Source organism: Salmo salar, chromosome ssa09, assembly GCF_905237065.1.
Source record: "Salmo salar chromosome ssa09, Ssal_v3.1, whole genome shotgun sequence".
Taxonomy (NCBI): domain Eukaryota; kingdom Metazoa; phylum Chordata; class Actinopteri; order Salmoniformes; family Salmonidae; genus Salmo; species Salmo salar.
The window spans coordinates 114,244,987-114,261,971 of record NC_059450.1 but is presented as its reverse complement, the minus strand read 5'-3'; the positions used below and the strand labels follow the sequence as shown (position 1 = coordinate 114,261,971).

The window sequence follows — 16,985 nt, the reverse complement described above, 5'->3', positions numbered from 1 at the left end:
TTATTATTATGTTGGACCAATTCATCCACATCGCTATCTGCAAAGAGGATTGGAAATATGGCAGGTTTCACCATCCAATTATTTCAGATCTACAGGAATGCAAGTGTTGGCACAGACCGTGGCTATATGTTAGCACATGAGAATGATTCGAATATGGCAAATATTAGTCAATTATTGTATTCTATCCATGCTGGCTTTCGCGGGCTGAGACACGAAACAGGGGGCTTACATCGCTGTCAAATCAAATTAAAGTTTATTGGTCACATGTGCGGAATACAACAGGAGTAGACGTTACAGTGAAACGCTTACTCATGAGCCCATTCCCAACAAAGCAGAGTCAACAATTAGGAAGAAAAAAATGCTACATAAAAAAAGGAAATAGTAACAATAAAAACACGAATGAATCTATATGTGGGCTCCCGAGTGGCGCAGCGGTCTAAGGCACTGCATCTCACTACAGACCCTGGATTCAATCCCAGGCTGTATCACAGCCGGCTATGACTGGGGTTCCCATAGGGTGGCGAGTCCCATAAATCTTGGAAAAAAATACTGTATGACGTCATTACGTCCAGCTGTTTTTAATCAACACACGACAGTTAAATGGAAACGCACCCTATCAAGCAATTGTTGCATCTATTTTCTATGCAACATTTCTAAATGTCGACAATAACAACAACAAAAAAATCTATGGATAAGTAAATGGAAATATAGCTAGTGAAAATAAATGTTTAGAAGGCAGTCGGGAGGATGCAAGATCAGGTGGGACCGTTCTAGCCAATGAGAGGGCAGATTCGCGTGTGAACAACTGGCACAACGGTTAACACCACAGCCAAAATTGGCTATATACAAATTCACAAAACTAAAATGTTGCTTTTTGATCTTAATTTAGGGTTAGGCATAAGGTTAGCAGTGTGGTTAAGGTTAGGTTTAAAAAACACATTTTAAGAAGATAAATTGTAGAAATAGGCGGGATTTATGACTTTGTGGCATTGGTAATTAGTGACGACCAGGCACAAATCCGATATAAAGTTAAAGATTTTTGGTCAATGTTGCCGGAATGTCACGTGCCCTACTTATATCAGTACACCCCTAACAACCTAAAACTATATTTGATAAAATAAGGCACATGTAGAAAACAATCTAGAAAAAAGAAACGCACACCTATAAAGGCGAGGTGCTGGCCAGCGGAGCAGAACACTATATACATTTTTGCATCTGAGCTCTTAGAGTGTGCGGCTTTCCTTTGTTTTCACATGTAGAAAACAAGCCATTACATTTTTTGTTAACTAAATTGGGCACTCTCTCATTAACCTCCATACAAAAACTCCTTGATTCGTGAGCCGAAAAAAAACCCACCACATGCTGGAGAAGACAGATTATAGGCCCAGTTATCCCTCTCATGTCACCTCGTCCTCTGCCCCATGATGACCAAACTGGCTCCATTCATGTTGATTTGTCTATCCCCACCGCACACCAACTATATTAATTTGGGGACAGGTTGAAACACATACCTGTGGATGTATTTCAAGGCCTACCTTCAAACTCAGTGCCTCTTTGCTTGACATCATGGGAAAATCTAAAAAATTGTAGACCTCCACAAGTCTGGTTCATCCTTGGGAGCAATTTCCAAAAGCCTGAAGGTACCATGTACATCTGTACAAACAATAGTACGTAAGTATAAACACCATCGGACCACGCAGCCATCATACCGTTCAGGAAGGAGACGTGTTCTGTCTCCTAGAGATGAACGTACTTTGGTGCGAAAAGTGCAAATCAATCCCAGAACAACAGCAAAGGACCTTGTGAAGATGCTGGAGGAAACAGGTATAAAAGTATCTATATCCAGAGTGAAACGAGTCCTATATCGACATAACCTGAAAGGCCGCTCAACAAGGAAGAAGCCACTGCTCCAAAACCGCCATAAAAAAGCCAGTTTGCAACTGCACATGGGGACAAAGATTGTACTTTTTGGAGAAATGTTCTCTGGTCTGATGAAACAAAATAGAACTGTTTGGCCATAATGACCATCGTTATGTTTGGAGGAAAAAGGGGGAGGCTTGCAAGCAGAAGAACACCATCCCAACCGTGAAGTACAGGGGTGGCAGTATCATGTTGTGGGGGTGCTTTGCTGCAGGAGGGACTGGTGCACTTCACAAAATAGATGGCATCATGAGGATGGAAAATGATGTGGATATATTGAAGCAACATCTCAAGACTTCAGTCAGCAAGTTAAAGCCTGGTCGCAAATGGGTCTTCCAAATGGACTATGACCCCAAGCATATTTCCAAAGTTGTGGCAAAATGGCTTAAGGACAACAAAGTCAAGGTATTGGAGTGGCCATCACAAAGCCCTGACCTCAATGCTATAGAACATTTGTGGGCATAACTGAAAAAGCGTGTGCGAGCAAGGAGGCCTACAAACCTGACTCCATTACACCAGCTCTGTCTGGAGGAATGGGCCAAAATTCACCCAACTTATTGTGGGAAGCTTGTGGAAGGTTACCTGAAACATTTGACCCAAGTTAAACAATTTAAAAGGCAATGCTACTAAATACTAATTGAGTATGTAAACTTCTGACCCACTGGGAATGTGAGGAAAGAAATAAAGCTGAAATAAATCATTATCTCGACAAATATTATGACATATCGCATTCTGAAAATAATGTGGTGATCCTAACTGACCTAAAACAGGGAATCTTTACTAGTATTAAATGTCAGGAATTGGGAAAAACTGAGTTTAAATGTATTTGGCTAAGGTGTATGTAAACTTCCGACTCCAACTGTATATTGGCTGCCTCTGTCCTAGCTCGCTCATTACTGTCTTAATCAAAATTACGGATTGCCTCGAATCCGCTTGTCGTCTCCTTATGCCATAGTGTGTAAATCTCAATTGTCAGTAGAAACCACATTTGTTTAAGCAAGTCAGCCATATCAGCCATGCTTTTTTCAAAGGCAGAGATATGAGACTGAATTAACTGTTTCACTCCCAGGAAAGGCTTTGCTGATAGCCAGGTGCAGCAGTGGTAAGGTGTTGGGACAGCCTTATGTAGGCCCTAACAGTTTGTGGGTACCGTTTGTCACCGTCATAGTGCAATTCATGTATTGTTTAGTGTTGTGTTGCGTAGTGGCTTTGCTGCCATGCATCTAAAAAACATTTTGTTTGTTTGCCCCACCAAGATTTACATCGTAAAATCGCCACTGCATGTAGGCCTATTGGATTTGTTGGCATTAACTCATTACAAGACTCACAGTTTTAATAAGAAAGATGAAACATGTATTATGTTAAATTATAACATTAAAACGAGATTTATAGTAGAATACATTTTTCACCCCAGATGCAATACCCTTGACTTGACTATAGCCTCGGGTTAAAGACCTGCCAGTCAGCCAAAGTAGGCTTCACCATGCTTTCTCGCACAAGGGTAAGGGGCATCAGGCGCTACATACTGACAGCACCATTTGTACACAGTCAGCTCAGCTGAGGAAGTGGTCTAGCCTACTTTGCGCCACATGAAAATGATTGAGGTCATATTTTCTTCTTCTGCACGAGCATTTTAGAACGCGCAAATCATTCCGGATAGTAGACCGAGTCAACAAAATATCTCGGGTATGTTATGATGACTAACTTCTTCTGAAAAGAGAGGTAAGCGATAGCATTAGCAACTCTGAATACGTTAGGCTATCTAATGGCTAAAATGATCAACTATTAAAACGTCGTCGACTCAGTCAAGAAGGTTTTGGTAACAGTTTCAGTTTTTAGAAAATTATATGCCTCAAACTTGGCTATGGCTAGGCTTCATTTCGTTACTTTTTTTGTACGTTGTACGGTTAACTAGGAACATTTTCTCTCCAAGGACACCGTCGGCAGGGCTGTCTGTCACTGTCTTTTTTTTTGGAGGGGGGGGGGGCGCTGTCTGTCACTAGTCGACTGAGCTCCTTTTATGCTACGGAATATGTGTATTTCGCCATTGCACATATCTTTCATTGAGCAACAATGTAGCCTGTTTCGCTTGCCCACATTGCTACAATGTAGAAAATCAGAATTGCTGGAGTGCGCATGGCACAGTTTTGTTGCGTAACTGAGGAATAGCCTACGATTCAGAATATAGCCTAACGTTTTGGCTCATTGAAGCAGTTCTATCTACTGCACTTAGTGTCTCTCCAATAGTTCCTGTAAAGAAATGAGGAATCACCCAGTTTACATTTTAATGACTATGCAAGGGGGCATTGAACTATGGCAATCAAATTAGGTGTGTCCAAAAAAATACTATAACCTTGTTCATGACTCTAAAGTTCCATTACATTGCATGTAAGAGTCATTGGACGAAGGCGTCTTCTGTACGGGGGAGTTTTGTTAAGAGCCCGACCCTCGGTCTGAACATGAACACAGATCTCATTAATATGGTTTTGGAGGCATAAGGACCGTGTCTTTCATATCAGCAAGAAATCATTTTCAAAAACAAAAGGTTAAATTGATACACACATTCATAAGGTTAGGGTTCCCACATGGCCGTCCATGTTAAAGCGCTTGTGTACAGAAAACAGATTGAAGATGGAGGCGACCACCTGAGATAGAATACAGCTCAGTAGTGAATTCCCATGAATAAAAAAAAGTATAAACACCCAATTATTGCAGGTTACCCCGGTGTTCGGAGAAGCTAACATAACTCTAAAAAAATGTGCAGAAGTGTAGTTGGATGGAGGCACCCATGTATGGATCTGTGCACAACTGCTACAGTACGTGTATCTTTTTTATTTGAAGGATTCTTTCTCGCTGATGAAAGACACAGGCCATTATGTGTCGAAAGTGGTATTGCAAGCAATGATTATTTACGTTTTTAAACGTTCAAACGCAGCGTCGAAATTGTAGTTCACATGAACCAGTCGTGGGCGAAGCTAACTGCTGAAAACTGTAAGGAGAAGGCAGAATGCTGCCTTGAGTTTAAGAGCTACCAAATACTGTACCCGCCTACAGCAAAAGGGGCATTTGGTTTATGCACTGCAAACCTATATTTACTTTTCTCTGCTTTATTCTTCCTGGTCCTTCCCAGGGGCGTCAATTGGGTATGGCCACACCATTCCAATCCCGATTAAAAGGCAAATAGAGTTAAGAATTATGTGGCCTGGCTTTAGGACCATGCGGACGCCTGGGAGAGGGAGGGAAGGTTGTTTGTATGGTTGGCTGGTTTTATGTAGAGCGCATCCATGCAGCTCCAATCAACAGCGGGATTCTTTTCTCAACACATTGTCAGTGGTGTGTGGGTAAAATCACAGGAGAAGCCAAGCCATAAAAATAATCCAATTTACAACCGATGTGTTGTGATAATTGCGTTGTTTCCACTATAACCTGTTAGTTCATATGCCTTGCCACCGTGATACATAAGCCCAAGTGCGAGACAATAAGAAGAAACAGTAACCACGTTTCCATCCAGTTTTTATGCCAGTAAAGTCATACAGCATTAAAAAAAATCATGGCAGCTGTGATGGAAACAGTTAGTTTCGATACAACAGAATTTGTTCTTTCAGCTTGGTGGGATCATTTTGTGTCTGTAAAATTAATTATGTGAGAAATGCCAGTGGAAACGCCTTTATGTGCAAATATTGATATAATAACCATCATATCAAAGTTCACTTGGAGTAACTTGTTGATATGGTGTGTGGTCCTCCTCCCACTATGACTCTGAAAACCATGCAGTTTATTAGGCTACAGATGAAATAACTTATGATGAACATTAGGGATGCACTGATATGACATTTTTGGCAGATACCGATATTCAATATTTTCCTTTCCAAAAAAACAATACCGATATTTACAATTTTTGCCTCCTTTTAAGCATTCTAGTACAGTTAAATAGTTAACTCACACACATGGACGCAGTGGTCTAAGTCACTGAATCGCAGTTTAGAGGCGTCATTTCAGTCCCTGGTTTGAATCCAGGCTGTATCACATCCGGCCGTGATTGGGAGTCTCATAGGGCGGCGCACAATTGGCCCAAAGTCGTCCGGGTTTGGCCGGGGTAGGCCGTCATTGTAAATAAGAATTTCTTAACGGACTTGCCTAGTTAAATAAAGGTTACACACGCCACACCAAAAGTTATTTTGTTTGCATTTACGTATGTACCCATTACCAGAAAACATAATAAAAACCTATTTCTTTCACTTACTTGCTGGGCTGTTTCATTTGTTCAGTCGTTTCATTCTCAATCAGGATTTCATCATACATGTCAAGCCGTGAAGTTTCAGCTCTGTCTGTCCATGGACACTCTTCCTCGGTGCACACTGTCACTGTGTCCTTTTCCATCTTGTCCAGCTGTGTATGTAACATTTCACGTAAACCCTGTTTCTTGTCTGCATCGAAGTAGCGGTCCTTGTACCTAGCATCGAGCATGGTGGAGACGGTAAAGAGGCTCAGCGAGAATGCCACCGAATCGCTTGTTCACAGCCTCGAGTACTTTTGTAAGGTTTAACCCCACGGTCTGTGTTGGCAGTTTTGTTGAGCAGGCGTTTCAGTGCCATAACAGAGGGTATCATGTCTGATGCAGTTGATGAGCTTATTTTTCAAGTCAGTTGTTCGAATGGCGCTAGAAGTGTGTACATGTTTCCAAGTTTCAAACATGTTCTCAAATGCCATTGAAATGGCAGCAGCTGTATGAGAACCAGCACATTCTTGAGCATGCAATATGGCTTTCCTCAGTACGAAATCCTCGTCGACCTACTGTGCTGTCAGAGTAAGCATGCTCATGGGGCTGACATCGCTGGTCCAAATGTCAGTCGTGAAGCTAATGGCAGTGACGCCCATAGCAAATAGCTCATGGATGTACGTTTCAACAATACTGTGTAACTCTGGTAGGGCAACATCTGAAAAATAGTGTGTACCAGGGCTCGACCAGCCAGCGAAAGCCAACATCATCCACGACAGAGAACGGTTGATTGTCAAGGGCAATGAATTCCATTATCTTGGCTTTAATGGATTTCGCCTTTGAGTTGTCTCGCTGAAATTTTCTTACTCTTTCAAATGACTGCTCGACTTGAACTTGTTTAGTTGTTGGAAGTGTGCGCTTAGTATGTTTCTGCTTTTGTTCTGTGTAGCGCTGTATTTTTCGTGGCATCATTACGTCATCTACTTATGTTATGTAGGTATGCACATCAGCTTTGACATTGGTTTTGCACATCGGCGTTAAACTAGACATCAGGCCGATGTTGGCATTTTTAGCTACCGATATATCGTGCATCCCTAATTAACATCACAGGGTGGTGAAAGTGCACTGTGATCTTGATGCTCCTTTCCAATAAATATCGAGGGTCTTATTCTGGTGACATGATTATTGATGCTTGACATCCGTTTGACAAATACAAATATTCTTGCCCTTATCCATAATAATCTGACTATACTCGCACAGCCTACCCGCGCTGTATCTGCGAGCTGTTGGCTAGAGCGCAGGTGCCAAGACCAAAGTAGGCAAGCCAGGGGGGAAAAAGACATAATTATTGCAACCTATGTGTTGTGATAATTGTGTTGTTTGCTCTATAACTTGTTAGTTTATATAGGCCTAAGGCTGAGACAGTAAGAAGACAGTGGCAGAATAAATTCAACCATACCTTTGTTTCCTCACAAAACCGGAGAGAAACATCTGTCTGGTGAAGTCCACAAAACATATTGCATGTAACAAACAGTTGTTGACTCACCCTACTTGTTGAGATAAGTCAGCAATGCCATCCTCCTCTTTCATGTTGCCTAAATGGTCTATGACTCTGTCATACAGTACACACTTTTAGTTTTTGTTCTAGGCTACCAGGCTAAAATGCTTGCTCGCTAGCCTAACTTCCTTTCATGGGCAACAATGTGCCAGGCCAACTCCATCTAGCTACATGTTGAACTTCCATCATCGCAGGCCAGGGGCACAATGTATACATTTGTGGTTGGATCACAATCGCCATTATAATCATTAGCCAGTACGGAGAATTAAGTAAAACTACAAGTCCAAATCCCTATCTCCATCCATTGCTAATTTAGGAATGGGCCAATTTTAGCTAGCCACCCACCGGATTGCAACAACACAATGAGATGCATTGACGTATGGCTTCTGATGTGATTGGTGTGAAGCCAAATCCAAACTGGCTTCCCTTGACACTTTTTATTTTGATTTTGTGCACCAGGACCATTCACAGCTGAGGTCACTTAGTTTAACTCAACACTGATGGGCTATTATTTAATAAAAAAAATTATCAAGGTAGGCCAAATGCTCGCTGGCTACCGTTGCATTTAATGCTACGGGCAGCAACAATGTCATACTGTTTATGACCAGAAAGCATCAGATAGATGGGCTACACATACTGAGATAGAGAGGCGTTGTTTCGTTCGCTCGGATGCTTTCTCCGGTGAGATACATTCAGACTCTTGCTAATTGAACGACATTTATGAAACACATTGAGGAGAGACAAAAGATACATTATTTAGTCTTTTTTTTCTTTTCTTTTTTCTTCTTAGTAAAATGTTTTGGGGAAGCCTGGCTTCCCTTGGCATCCATGAATACACGCCACAGCACATTGCAGAAGTAAAGATGGCTGTAGTAGATGGCTTTGGCTAGGTAGCTGCTGTTTGACTTGACTTGTCACTTTTCCATACCCTCGGTTTAGCTGAAATGACGCCCCTGTGACCTTGTCCCCTGTCCTTTAACACAGCTAATGTAAACGTCTTATGGGGCACACCAGTGCATTAATAGACTCAGACTGCAGAAGAGGCTGGTGGTAGGAGCTATAAGAAGACGGGCTCATTGTAATGGCTGGAAATGAATAAATGGAACCGAGTCAAACATGTGGTTTCCATTTGTTTGATTCCGTTCCATTAATTCCATTCCAGCCATTACAATGAGCCGTCCTCCAAAAGCTCCTCCCACCAGCCTCCTCTGATAGACTGTCCATATGTTCCAAAATTCTTCCAGCAATTGTTGACCTTCCTTAGGAGAGTGGCCGAGATTCCATGCATTGAGGGAGGACCAAAGAGAGTGGGAGAGGGATAGGTGGATAAATGAAAAAGGGGAGGGCCTTACACCGTGTAAATTAGCTGTGCTGAGTAGGGATTGGACAGGGGGAATGGTGTGATGATTTGGGAGAAGAACGTGTTCCGGTCCTCTCTCTCACATTGCCTCTAGGAGTGCATATCTCTTATTGCTGTCATGACTCAGCTTGTCTGGCCAGTCAAGAGCAAGCAGCTGGAAAGTGGAGCAGCACAGTCTAGCCTATTAGCTACATGTCTGATCCCGAGAGAACACTGAGGAAACACATTGGGACTGGGACAAACTTTTCATAGGGTTGGATGGGTATAGTGTTTCCTTTCCTGCATGTGTGTATGAATGCTTTTTAGTGAAATTATATTTGTGTGAATATGCTAATACCTGAGTGATAAGCTACTGGGCACACATTGGTTGAATCAACAGTGTTTCCACATAATTTCTATTAAATTACATTGAATCAACATGGAATAGACGTTGAATTGACGTCTGTGCCCAGTGGGAACTAACACTTACTTAGCTTCGATGTAACCAAGAGAGTGTTGACAATGTCAAAAACACTTACTGTGTTATTGACTTAGGTGACTTTGTGCTTTTTGGAGGTCATTGATATGATATACTGCACTAAGTTGAGTGTCGTGTTGCGTTGCAGGTTCACTTTAAACTACGGTGAACCAAGACCCACGGGAAACAAAGACTTAGGATCGGGAAGTGGAAGCACTGTTTAAGTTTCCTCAAGATGTAAACTAGTTGGAACAGGTGAGTCATGCATTCAAGCTTTCTTCTGAATAAATGACTTTGTTTACTTGTGTGCACAACCAAATTTCCCAATGAAATTAGAGATAGTTATTGCCTAATTGATTGGTTCCTTTCCTTTGACAGTGTTGAAAGCTTACTGGGAGGATGTGGCAATGTTGGATCGGCTCAGGGGTCCTCAGGAGGAGATGGCGAGGCACACTCGATGTACTCCCCAAATCTAACATCTCTATTTTACAAAGAGGTAAGAAAAACTGTGTCTGTGTAGCATAACATTATTGTTATGTCTGTATAACAATTGTAATAAATTGAGTGAGGGAGGGAATATTTACAGCATACTGTATGTATTATGTATTCCTTATAACCACTGAGAATTATATGGCGTAGTGACTGTGTTTTGTCTTTAGATGTGAACCTCAGCCGACTCCCAAGCAGAGTCCTCACTTATAGGAAGATGAGCTCATGTCACAGGTGAGTCAACATTCTCTTCCACAGATGTGCACATTTGACAGAAACACCAAACCAACTACTCATTACCCAGACATTGACATTTTACAGTTCCACCCCTACATACAGTGTAGACAGACAACACATAGGGGCAGTTTCCCGGGAACAGATTAAGCCTTTAAACTGGGTTTAAAAGCTTTTTTTTTATGGCGATTCTCCATTGAGCTCGCTTTTTAGTCCAGAACTAGGCTTAATCTGTGTCCAGGAAACCTTAAAGTGCTAGTCTTAGTGCTCGATCAGTATTGTGTGTGTCCTGGAGACTTGCTACCTGTTGTGACATGTAGGTAGAGAAATAGTCAGTGTTGTTGAGTAAGCTTCTCTGTGTCCACCCCCACAGACAGCTGAGGCTTCCAGGAGGACTATGGAGGAGGTTGAAATACTCCTCCTATTCAGCCAGTGGATTTCATTCAAGGTTTTTTTGCTCCAGTCTAGTCCATAATCAAACAGGTAAACTGAGCTTGTACATATGTCCCATCACTTAAGGTTGAAGTCTGGTCCTCGTAATTCACACCATCTGTTGTGTAGGTCCCCGCTATGTATTAGGAACTATAAGGAAAATAAGTATGAAATAAACAGACAAGTATTAAATAGTAAGAGCAAAGTGGTAAGTGTTCCATAACTGCATGTTCCTTACTGTTCTGTACTTACTGGTCTGTTATAGGGTGGTTACATAGATTATAAGAAGATAGTTAATCCTACTGTAGGTAATGTGTGGCCATACTAATCCTGCAACGAGAGGTTTTGGCATAGGTATTTCAGTAATCTTGGTGCTCTTGATAATTCAAGAGAATGTGTTCGTTCATTGCTGTGTTTAAATACTGGTCCTTTCCTTCACAGATCCCATTGAGATCCACAAGAAGAAGTTGACCTTATGGTTCAGCCACCTACCTCAGGAAGAGAAGCAGTTCGGGGACTACTTCACCCCCGAGACCATGCACGTGGAGCCACTCATTCTGGAGAGGAAGCCAGAAGAGAGGAAAGGGCCCTTAATCACCCCCCTCCTCAAGCCATCCCAGGCCCCCCAGAGTGCCTCGGTCACCGTGGAACAGCTCTTTGAGCCCACTCAGCAAGGAGGCAGGGAGCGGGGTCTTAACGTGCTGCTGTACGGGGCAGTCGGGACAGGGAAGAGCACAGTGGTGCGGAAGCTGGTTCTAGACTGGTGTGCCGGGCTCACTTTGACCCAGTTCAAACTACTGGTGCCCTTTTCCTGCGAGGACCTCTCCCAGTTATCCAAGTCCACATCTCTGAGAGACCTAGTCAGCAGGAAATACCTGCACCTGAAAAATATCCCCTTGCTGAGTGGACAGAGCGACCAGGCCAAGGATGTGCTGTTTCTGTTTAATGGCATGGAGAAGATGAAACTGGACTTCCGCATTAGCTCCACGGAGCTGTGCAGCGACCCCAACGAGGCCCTCCCCTCCGGGGCAGTGGTGGTGAACCTGCTCAGGAAGTACCTTCTGCCTGAGGTAAGGACCCATAACCTACATTTAGTCAGTTACATACAGTAAAATGTGATGTGTGCTAAGGAAAGTGCTGTTTGAGCAATGCAGATGCTGCCATAAAATCAAACAGAAAAATACAGTATGTTACCATTCAAAGTTACCAACTTCAATCAGGTTCAGTATGTCTTTCCAACCCCAGCAAGTTGTGATGAAACATTTTTAGTAATGTACATGTATTGATAATTTAACTACATTTTTTTTAGGCCAGTATTTTGGTCACCACCAGGTTGTCTGCCCTTGACCACATCCCTACAAAGTATGTGAAACGCTACGCACAGATATATGGCTTTAATGACCCAGATCGCCAGCGAGAATACTTTACAAGCCGACTGCTGCAACAGATTGGAGAGAAGCCGAGAAACCAGGAGGCCCACGCCCTCATCGAGCTGCTTTACCTCAACCTACAGAGGGAGAGCCAGTTGGCGACTGCCTGCTTTTTACCTTCCTATTGCTGGCTGACTTGTGCCATCCTCCACTTTTTACATTTCACCGACGTCCAGGCACCCATACGTACGCTAACTGGTATCTATACCAGCTTCCTGAGACTCAACTTTGGAGGGGAGGTGCTGGACATGGGTGGGAGTGTATCTTCTCAAAATGACCAGAACTCGTTGATGCTCTATGTAGTCCGCACTGTGGGCAAACTGGCCTTTGACGGAGTCTCCAAAAAGCGCACTTCCTTCTCCGAGGAGGAACTGGAACAGTTTGTGGGGGGTAAGACCAAAACAGATGAGGAACTGCGTCAGCTGGCCGTGTTCCGCACTGACGTCCTCGACTTCTTCCTGGTGCCCTGCGTCGAGACCAAAAGGTCAGAGCTTGATGAAAAGGAGAAGCGCTACGTGTTTGCCATTCCCGCCATGCAAGAGTACCTGGCTGCCCTGTACGTCGTCCTTGGCGAGAACAAGACGGCTCTGGAGAAGCTGAGCAAAGAGGTGACCATGGTCATCGGCCAAGTGGGCGAAGATGTCAACACCCTCATCAGCATCATCTCCAAGTTCATCCCCCTCAGGGTCTTTGCTGTTTTCAACCTGCTCAAACTCTTTCCCAGCCTGTTTGAAAAGATCAGCAGCCGCAGCAAGGGCCGCATCGCCCGCACCATGGCGGCAGAGATGTTCCGCAGCGAGGACAGCTTCAACGAGGACGTGCTGGACCAAGTGGAGCAGAGCCTGCTGGGAGTTCACGGCCCCCAGCCCCAGGAGCGCCTGGATAGCCGGGCCTTCGAGCTCTACCCCATCTTCATGGGCGGCCTGCTTCACTATGAGAACCGGGTTCTGCTGGAGCAGCTGGGCTGCAGCATCAAGAGCACCACGGTGGCTCAGATCACACGGACCCTCAAGAGGCACTTGGCGGCGGAGATCGTGAAGTGGCAGCCCCCCGAGGAGCTCATGGACCTGCTGCTGCTCCTCTACGAGTTCCAGAATCCCCGGCTCACGGCAGAGGTCCTGCTCTCCATCCGCAGCATCAAGCTGTCCACCGTGCGCATGACGCCCCTCAAATGCTTTGTCCTGAGCTCTGTGCTGGCCTGCGCACCCACGAGGTACCACCTGGAGGAGCTGGACCTTTCTTCCTGTCACCTGACCAACGACCTGCTGACCATGCTGTGGCCCGCCTTCCGCCACACGCACAACCTCAAGTGAGAGAATGTTTGATTTCTGGGCCTTTAGTCAAGTAAACTTTTTTTAGTTAGGATTTATTTATAATTCTTTTTACAATGTTCTCACCAACTCACAAGATTGACCTCTTGTATCTGTCCATGGTAACAGTCACTACTTACCACAGTAAAAAGGTCATATTACTAGTGTATTTTTACCTACTACGTTACATATACCCTCATATACCCTCTGTTATCCTTTTCAGAATACAGGTGGTAAAACTAAGTGGACCCCAAAGCCTTATCAATAACACTCCAAATCCTTTATTTACTGAGAGATATCCAAACATGCAGGAATATTAGCCTTTTTGGCTTTTATTGCTAGTTAATGTTTGCGAGGGAAGCCTTAAAATCATTAACTGCCAAGTGACATATCAGGTCCCTAACTTGATCCATTCAGTAACATCCATGGGTTCATTCATGGTAGGTTTGACATTATAGCCTAAATATGTTTGACTTGCTACATAAAAAGTGTACTCCCTATTGGCATTGAGAACAGGGTATTCTGACACTATTAAAGGAAGGAGCATTGGTAGTAAAGGGAGACTTTATTACCCATAATATAACCTTTATCTATTTTAGTGTTATCAGGTTATTCAGTCTGGCCTGCTTTTTGGTTGTGGTTGTAAAAAAAAGAAGCATGGTGTTACTTCATTAAGAACTGCAACATGGAGTTTAATCTGTGTTCAATGTCTTTTTAATCTGGAGTTCACAAGTTTGAACACAGATTACACTCCTTTTAAATTTGTGAACTCCAGATTAAAAAGACATTGAACACAGATTACACTCCTTTTAATGTCTTTTTAATCTGGAGTTCGCAAGTTTAAAAGCAGTGTAATCTGTGTTCAATGTCTTTTTAATCTGGAGTTCACAAGTTTAAAAAGAGTGTAATCTGTGTTCAATGTTTGTTTCTTTGTATTTAATAGTTGTTCTATTGACAGTACCTGAGGTTCGTGGAGTGCAGGCTAACGCATGTGTGGGCATGTGTTTGTGATAGCTGTGTATGCTTTTTTTCTCCATTGTCTTCAGTCTCCAGTTTAATAGCCTGGGTCCTGAGTCCTGCATTCTCCTGAGAGATCTACTACTTGACCCCAACAGTACTATTAGATCTCTACAGTAAGACGCTGACTCTTTACCAAGTTTATGGCCTTATTGCCTTTTCTATGGCTCAAAAGGTAGGTATTGGTAATAATAAAAATGAACTCATCAATGGAATGTACCACTTACCTTAAGTATGATAACTAATACTTTATCAGTAAATATTGGCATATTTATTTGCTTTGGTCAGAAAGGGACAATTTCTCTCATTTGAGAATTTGCTCACTTTACACGTCAAATAAGAGATGTACTGTATGTAAAACTCCCACATTGTCCAAATGAGGGTTGGTCTAATGTCGAACTAACAGATATGCTGCTTTAACCAGCCTTCACTTGTCCAGTCTGAGTGCTGATACAGTGACTGTCCCTCTGTAGCCTGTGTGATAATCCACTGTTAGAGTCCGGGGCTCGCTGTCTGCTGGACGCCCTGCTAGGGAACCAGTCTCTCAGACAGCTGTCCCTGATGCACACGGGCATGGGCGACAAGGGGGCCTGCGAGCTGGCCGAGAGGCTCAACCATCACACGGGCCTGCAGGAGCTCAACGTGGCCTACAACAACATCGGGGACAACGCTGCTCTGACCCTGGTGGACGCCTGCAGAGAGCACCCCAGCATCCACACTGTGCAGTAAGCTAAGCAGCACCGTACCAACATGTCCTGGAATTACAGTATATGGGGATAGGCGGGGCAATAAATTGTTCTGTGGGGGCCTGATTTAGCTCGTGGGCCAACAGTTGCAGACTCCTATATACACACAAAAAATGAACTTGCATAACTCGACCACTATGGTTTCTTTAATACTTTTATTTAGGCTATTTTCTTTTCATCATGCACTTATTATGCATCGTCTTTGTATGAAGTGGCGTTAGAATGTGTCTATATGTAGGTTATGTGTATAAATCTATTCCATTGTGTTCCACAGCTTGTACCTGAATCCTCTCAGCAATGTGGGGAAGCAGTCCTTGTACGTGCGAGGAGTCCCGCCGGAGCAGGGCGGCACGGGGCGGCGCGTGAAGGTGCTGGCCTCGGTCACCGAGGGCTCGGACATCTCGGAGGACTGGCACCCCATTCTGAGCGTCATCAGTAAGAACGCCTCGTCCTGGGAGAGCGAACGCGTCAGGGAACAGCTGCAGATCTTCCTCCGAGACCTGGAGTGGGGTAGGAAGCAGGCACCAAGCTTCTGGAAAAAGATGCACTTCCGCAGGGTGGAGAAGGGCGTTAGGCAGACGCTGCAGATGCTTCAGAAGGACATCCCGACGAAGACCGGTGGGAGTACCAAGTAATGTTCAAGCAATGTCTGTGTTTGTTTTTTTGTTTTTTTTTAATTATCATGAGCCATGATGTACTGTATGTTCCAGTCTTCCAGTCTTTCAACCATAGCATAAGCCCACGTATCCATCGCCTTGAAGAAATGTAGCAAGTGAGAAGTGGGACAGTCAAATCTATGCAAAATGAATTGAATAAAATATATTAAATGGTATGAAACTGAAAGTGTCCTTTTCAAGACTAGGTAGGAATGTGTTGCATAATCAGTTATGCAGAATTATGCACATAGCCATGTTTGTTTTGGGCCTCCTTATGTACCCGTGTGCAAAATGTGTAGTATCTTGTATTTTCTCCCTGTTTTTTAGCTTGGGGATGTCTGTTCGTGTTTAATAAATCTATTCAGGTAGGTTTAAAAGGAAATGCGTTCCATTTGTGTTTATTATTAAGTGTTTTTCTGTTTATAATAGGAACAATCAATTGTTAAAGTCAACATGGATTGATACTTGAAAATACATCTAGTGTTGCATGTACTGCGAAAGCCATTGGTTGCAACACTTTTCTATTACCTTTACTAGATGAAACGCTCCAAGCAATGGCTTCAATGTCCTCATGGGACTTAAAAACATTTTTGATTTTTTTAATAGCATGCTGTGTGCTGTGCTGCATCAAACAAGGTGCTTAATCAAAACAATATATATATTTTCATAGCAGTTTACCTATTGATGTACTTGAAGGTTGTCCTTCATTCATTTGTACTGGATACTATTTTGTGTGATGGAATTGAATATGGTATTCAGTGCTTGTACTGGAAATGATAGACTTTTAGACTGTTTTGCTCTAGCACAGGATAGAGGAGCAATGTGAATCTGTTATATGTGCGCTTTGATTAAATTAATTTAAATTAAAAAATCAAAGTCATTACGGTCAATGTCATAAGTCTGTTTTGAAATTCATTACATCAGGTTTAGACAGTGATGTACTCGAGGTCGTCACACCAACACATTTAAACCATACCCCTAACCTAGATCCTTATAGTATTTCCAGATAGGCTCATTGCTGTTTTAGTCTCATTGTGCCCATAATCCACCATTATTTCACCTGCAGTGTAGCACTCATGACCCCAATGGCCTTACATTGACAGTATAGTCAATACATTCAACTTGTTGGTATCGACTCAGTTGTTCAAGCTTGTAAA

The 16,985-nt window shown here is 43.2% G+C and overlaps 1 protein-coding gene across 6 annotated transcripts; it reads left to right on the top strand.

The window, feature by feature from the left end:
* The first annotated feature begins 3,382 nt into the window (after window positions 1-3,382).
* Window positions 3,383-16,708, top strand: LOC106612479 (NLR family member X1). Of its 6 annotated transcripts, none has more exons than XM_045724354.1 (10): window positions 3,384-3,642; window positions 9,663-9,769; window positions 9,893-10,010; window positions 10,174-10,237; window positions 10,611-10,720; window positions 11,111-11,739; window positions 11,979-13,408; window positions 14,456-14,542; window positions 14,900-15,151; window positions 15,447-16,708. In XM_045724354.1, the coding sequence occupies exons 3-10, from the start codon at window positions 9,914-9,916 to the stop codon at window positions 15,805-15,807; spliced, it is 3,030 nt and encodes a 1,009-aa protein (XP_045580310.1). In that variant the 5' UTR covers window positions 3,384-3,642; window positions 9,663-9,769; window positions 9,893-9,913; the 3' UTR covers window positions 15,808-16,708. The 6 variants fall into 6 exon arrangements, with proteins under 6 accessions (XP_045580315.1, XP_045580310.1, XP_045580312.1 ...); XM_045724356.1 differs by having other exon boundaries at window positions 3,429-3,606; XM_045724357.1 differs by lacking the exon at window positions 3,384-3,642 and adding an exon at window positions 9,071-9,342.
* The last annotated feature ends 277 nt before the right edge of the window (window positions 16,709-16,985 follow it).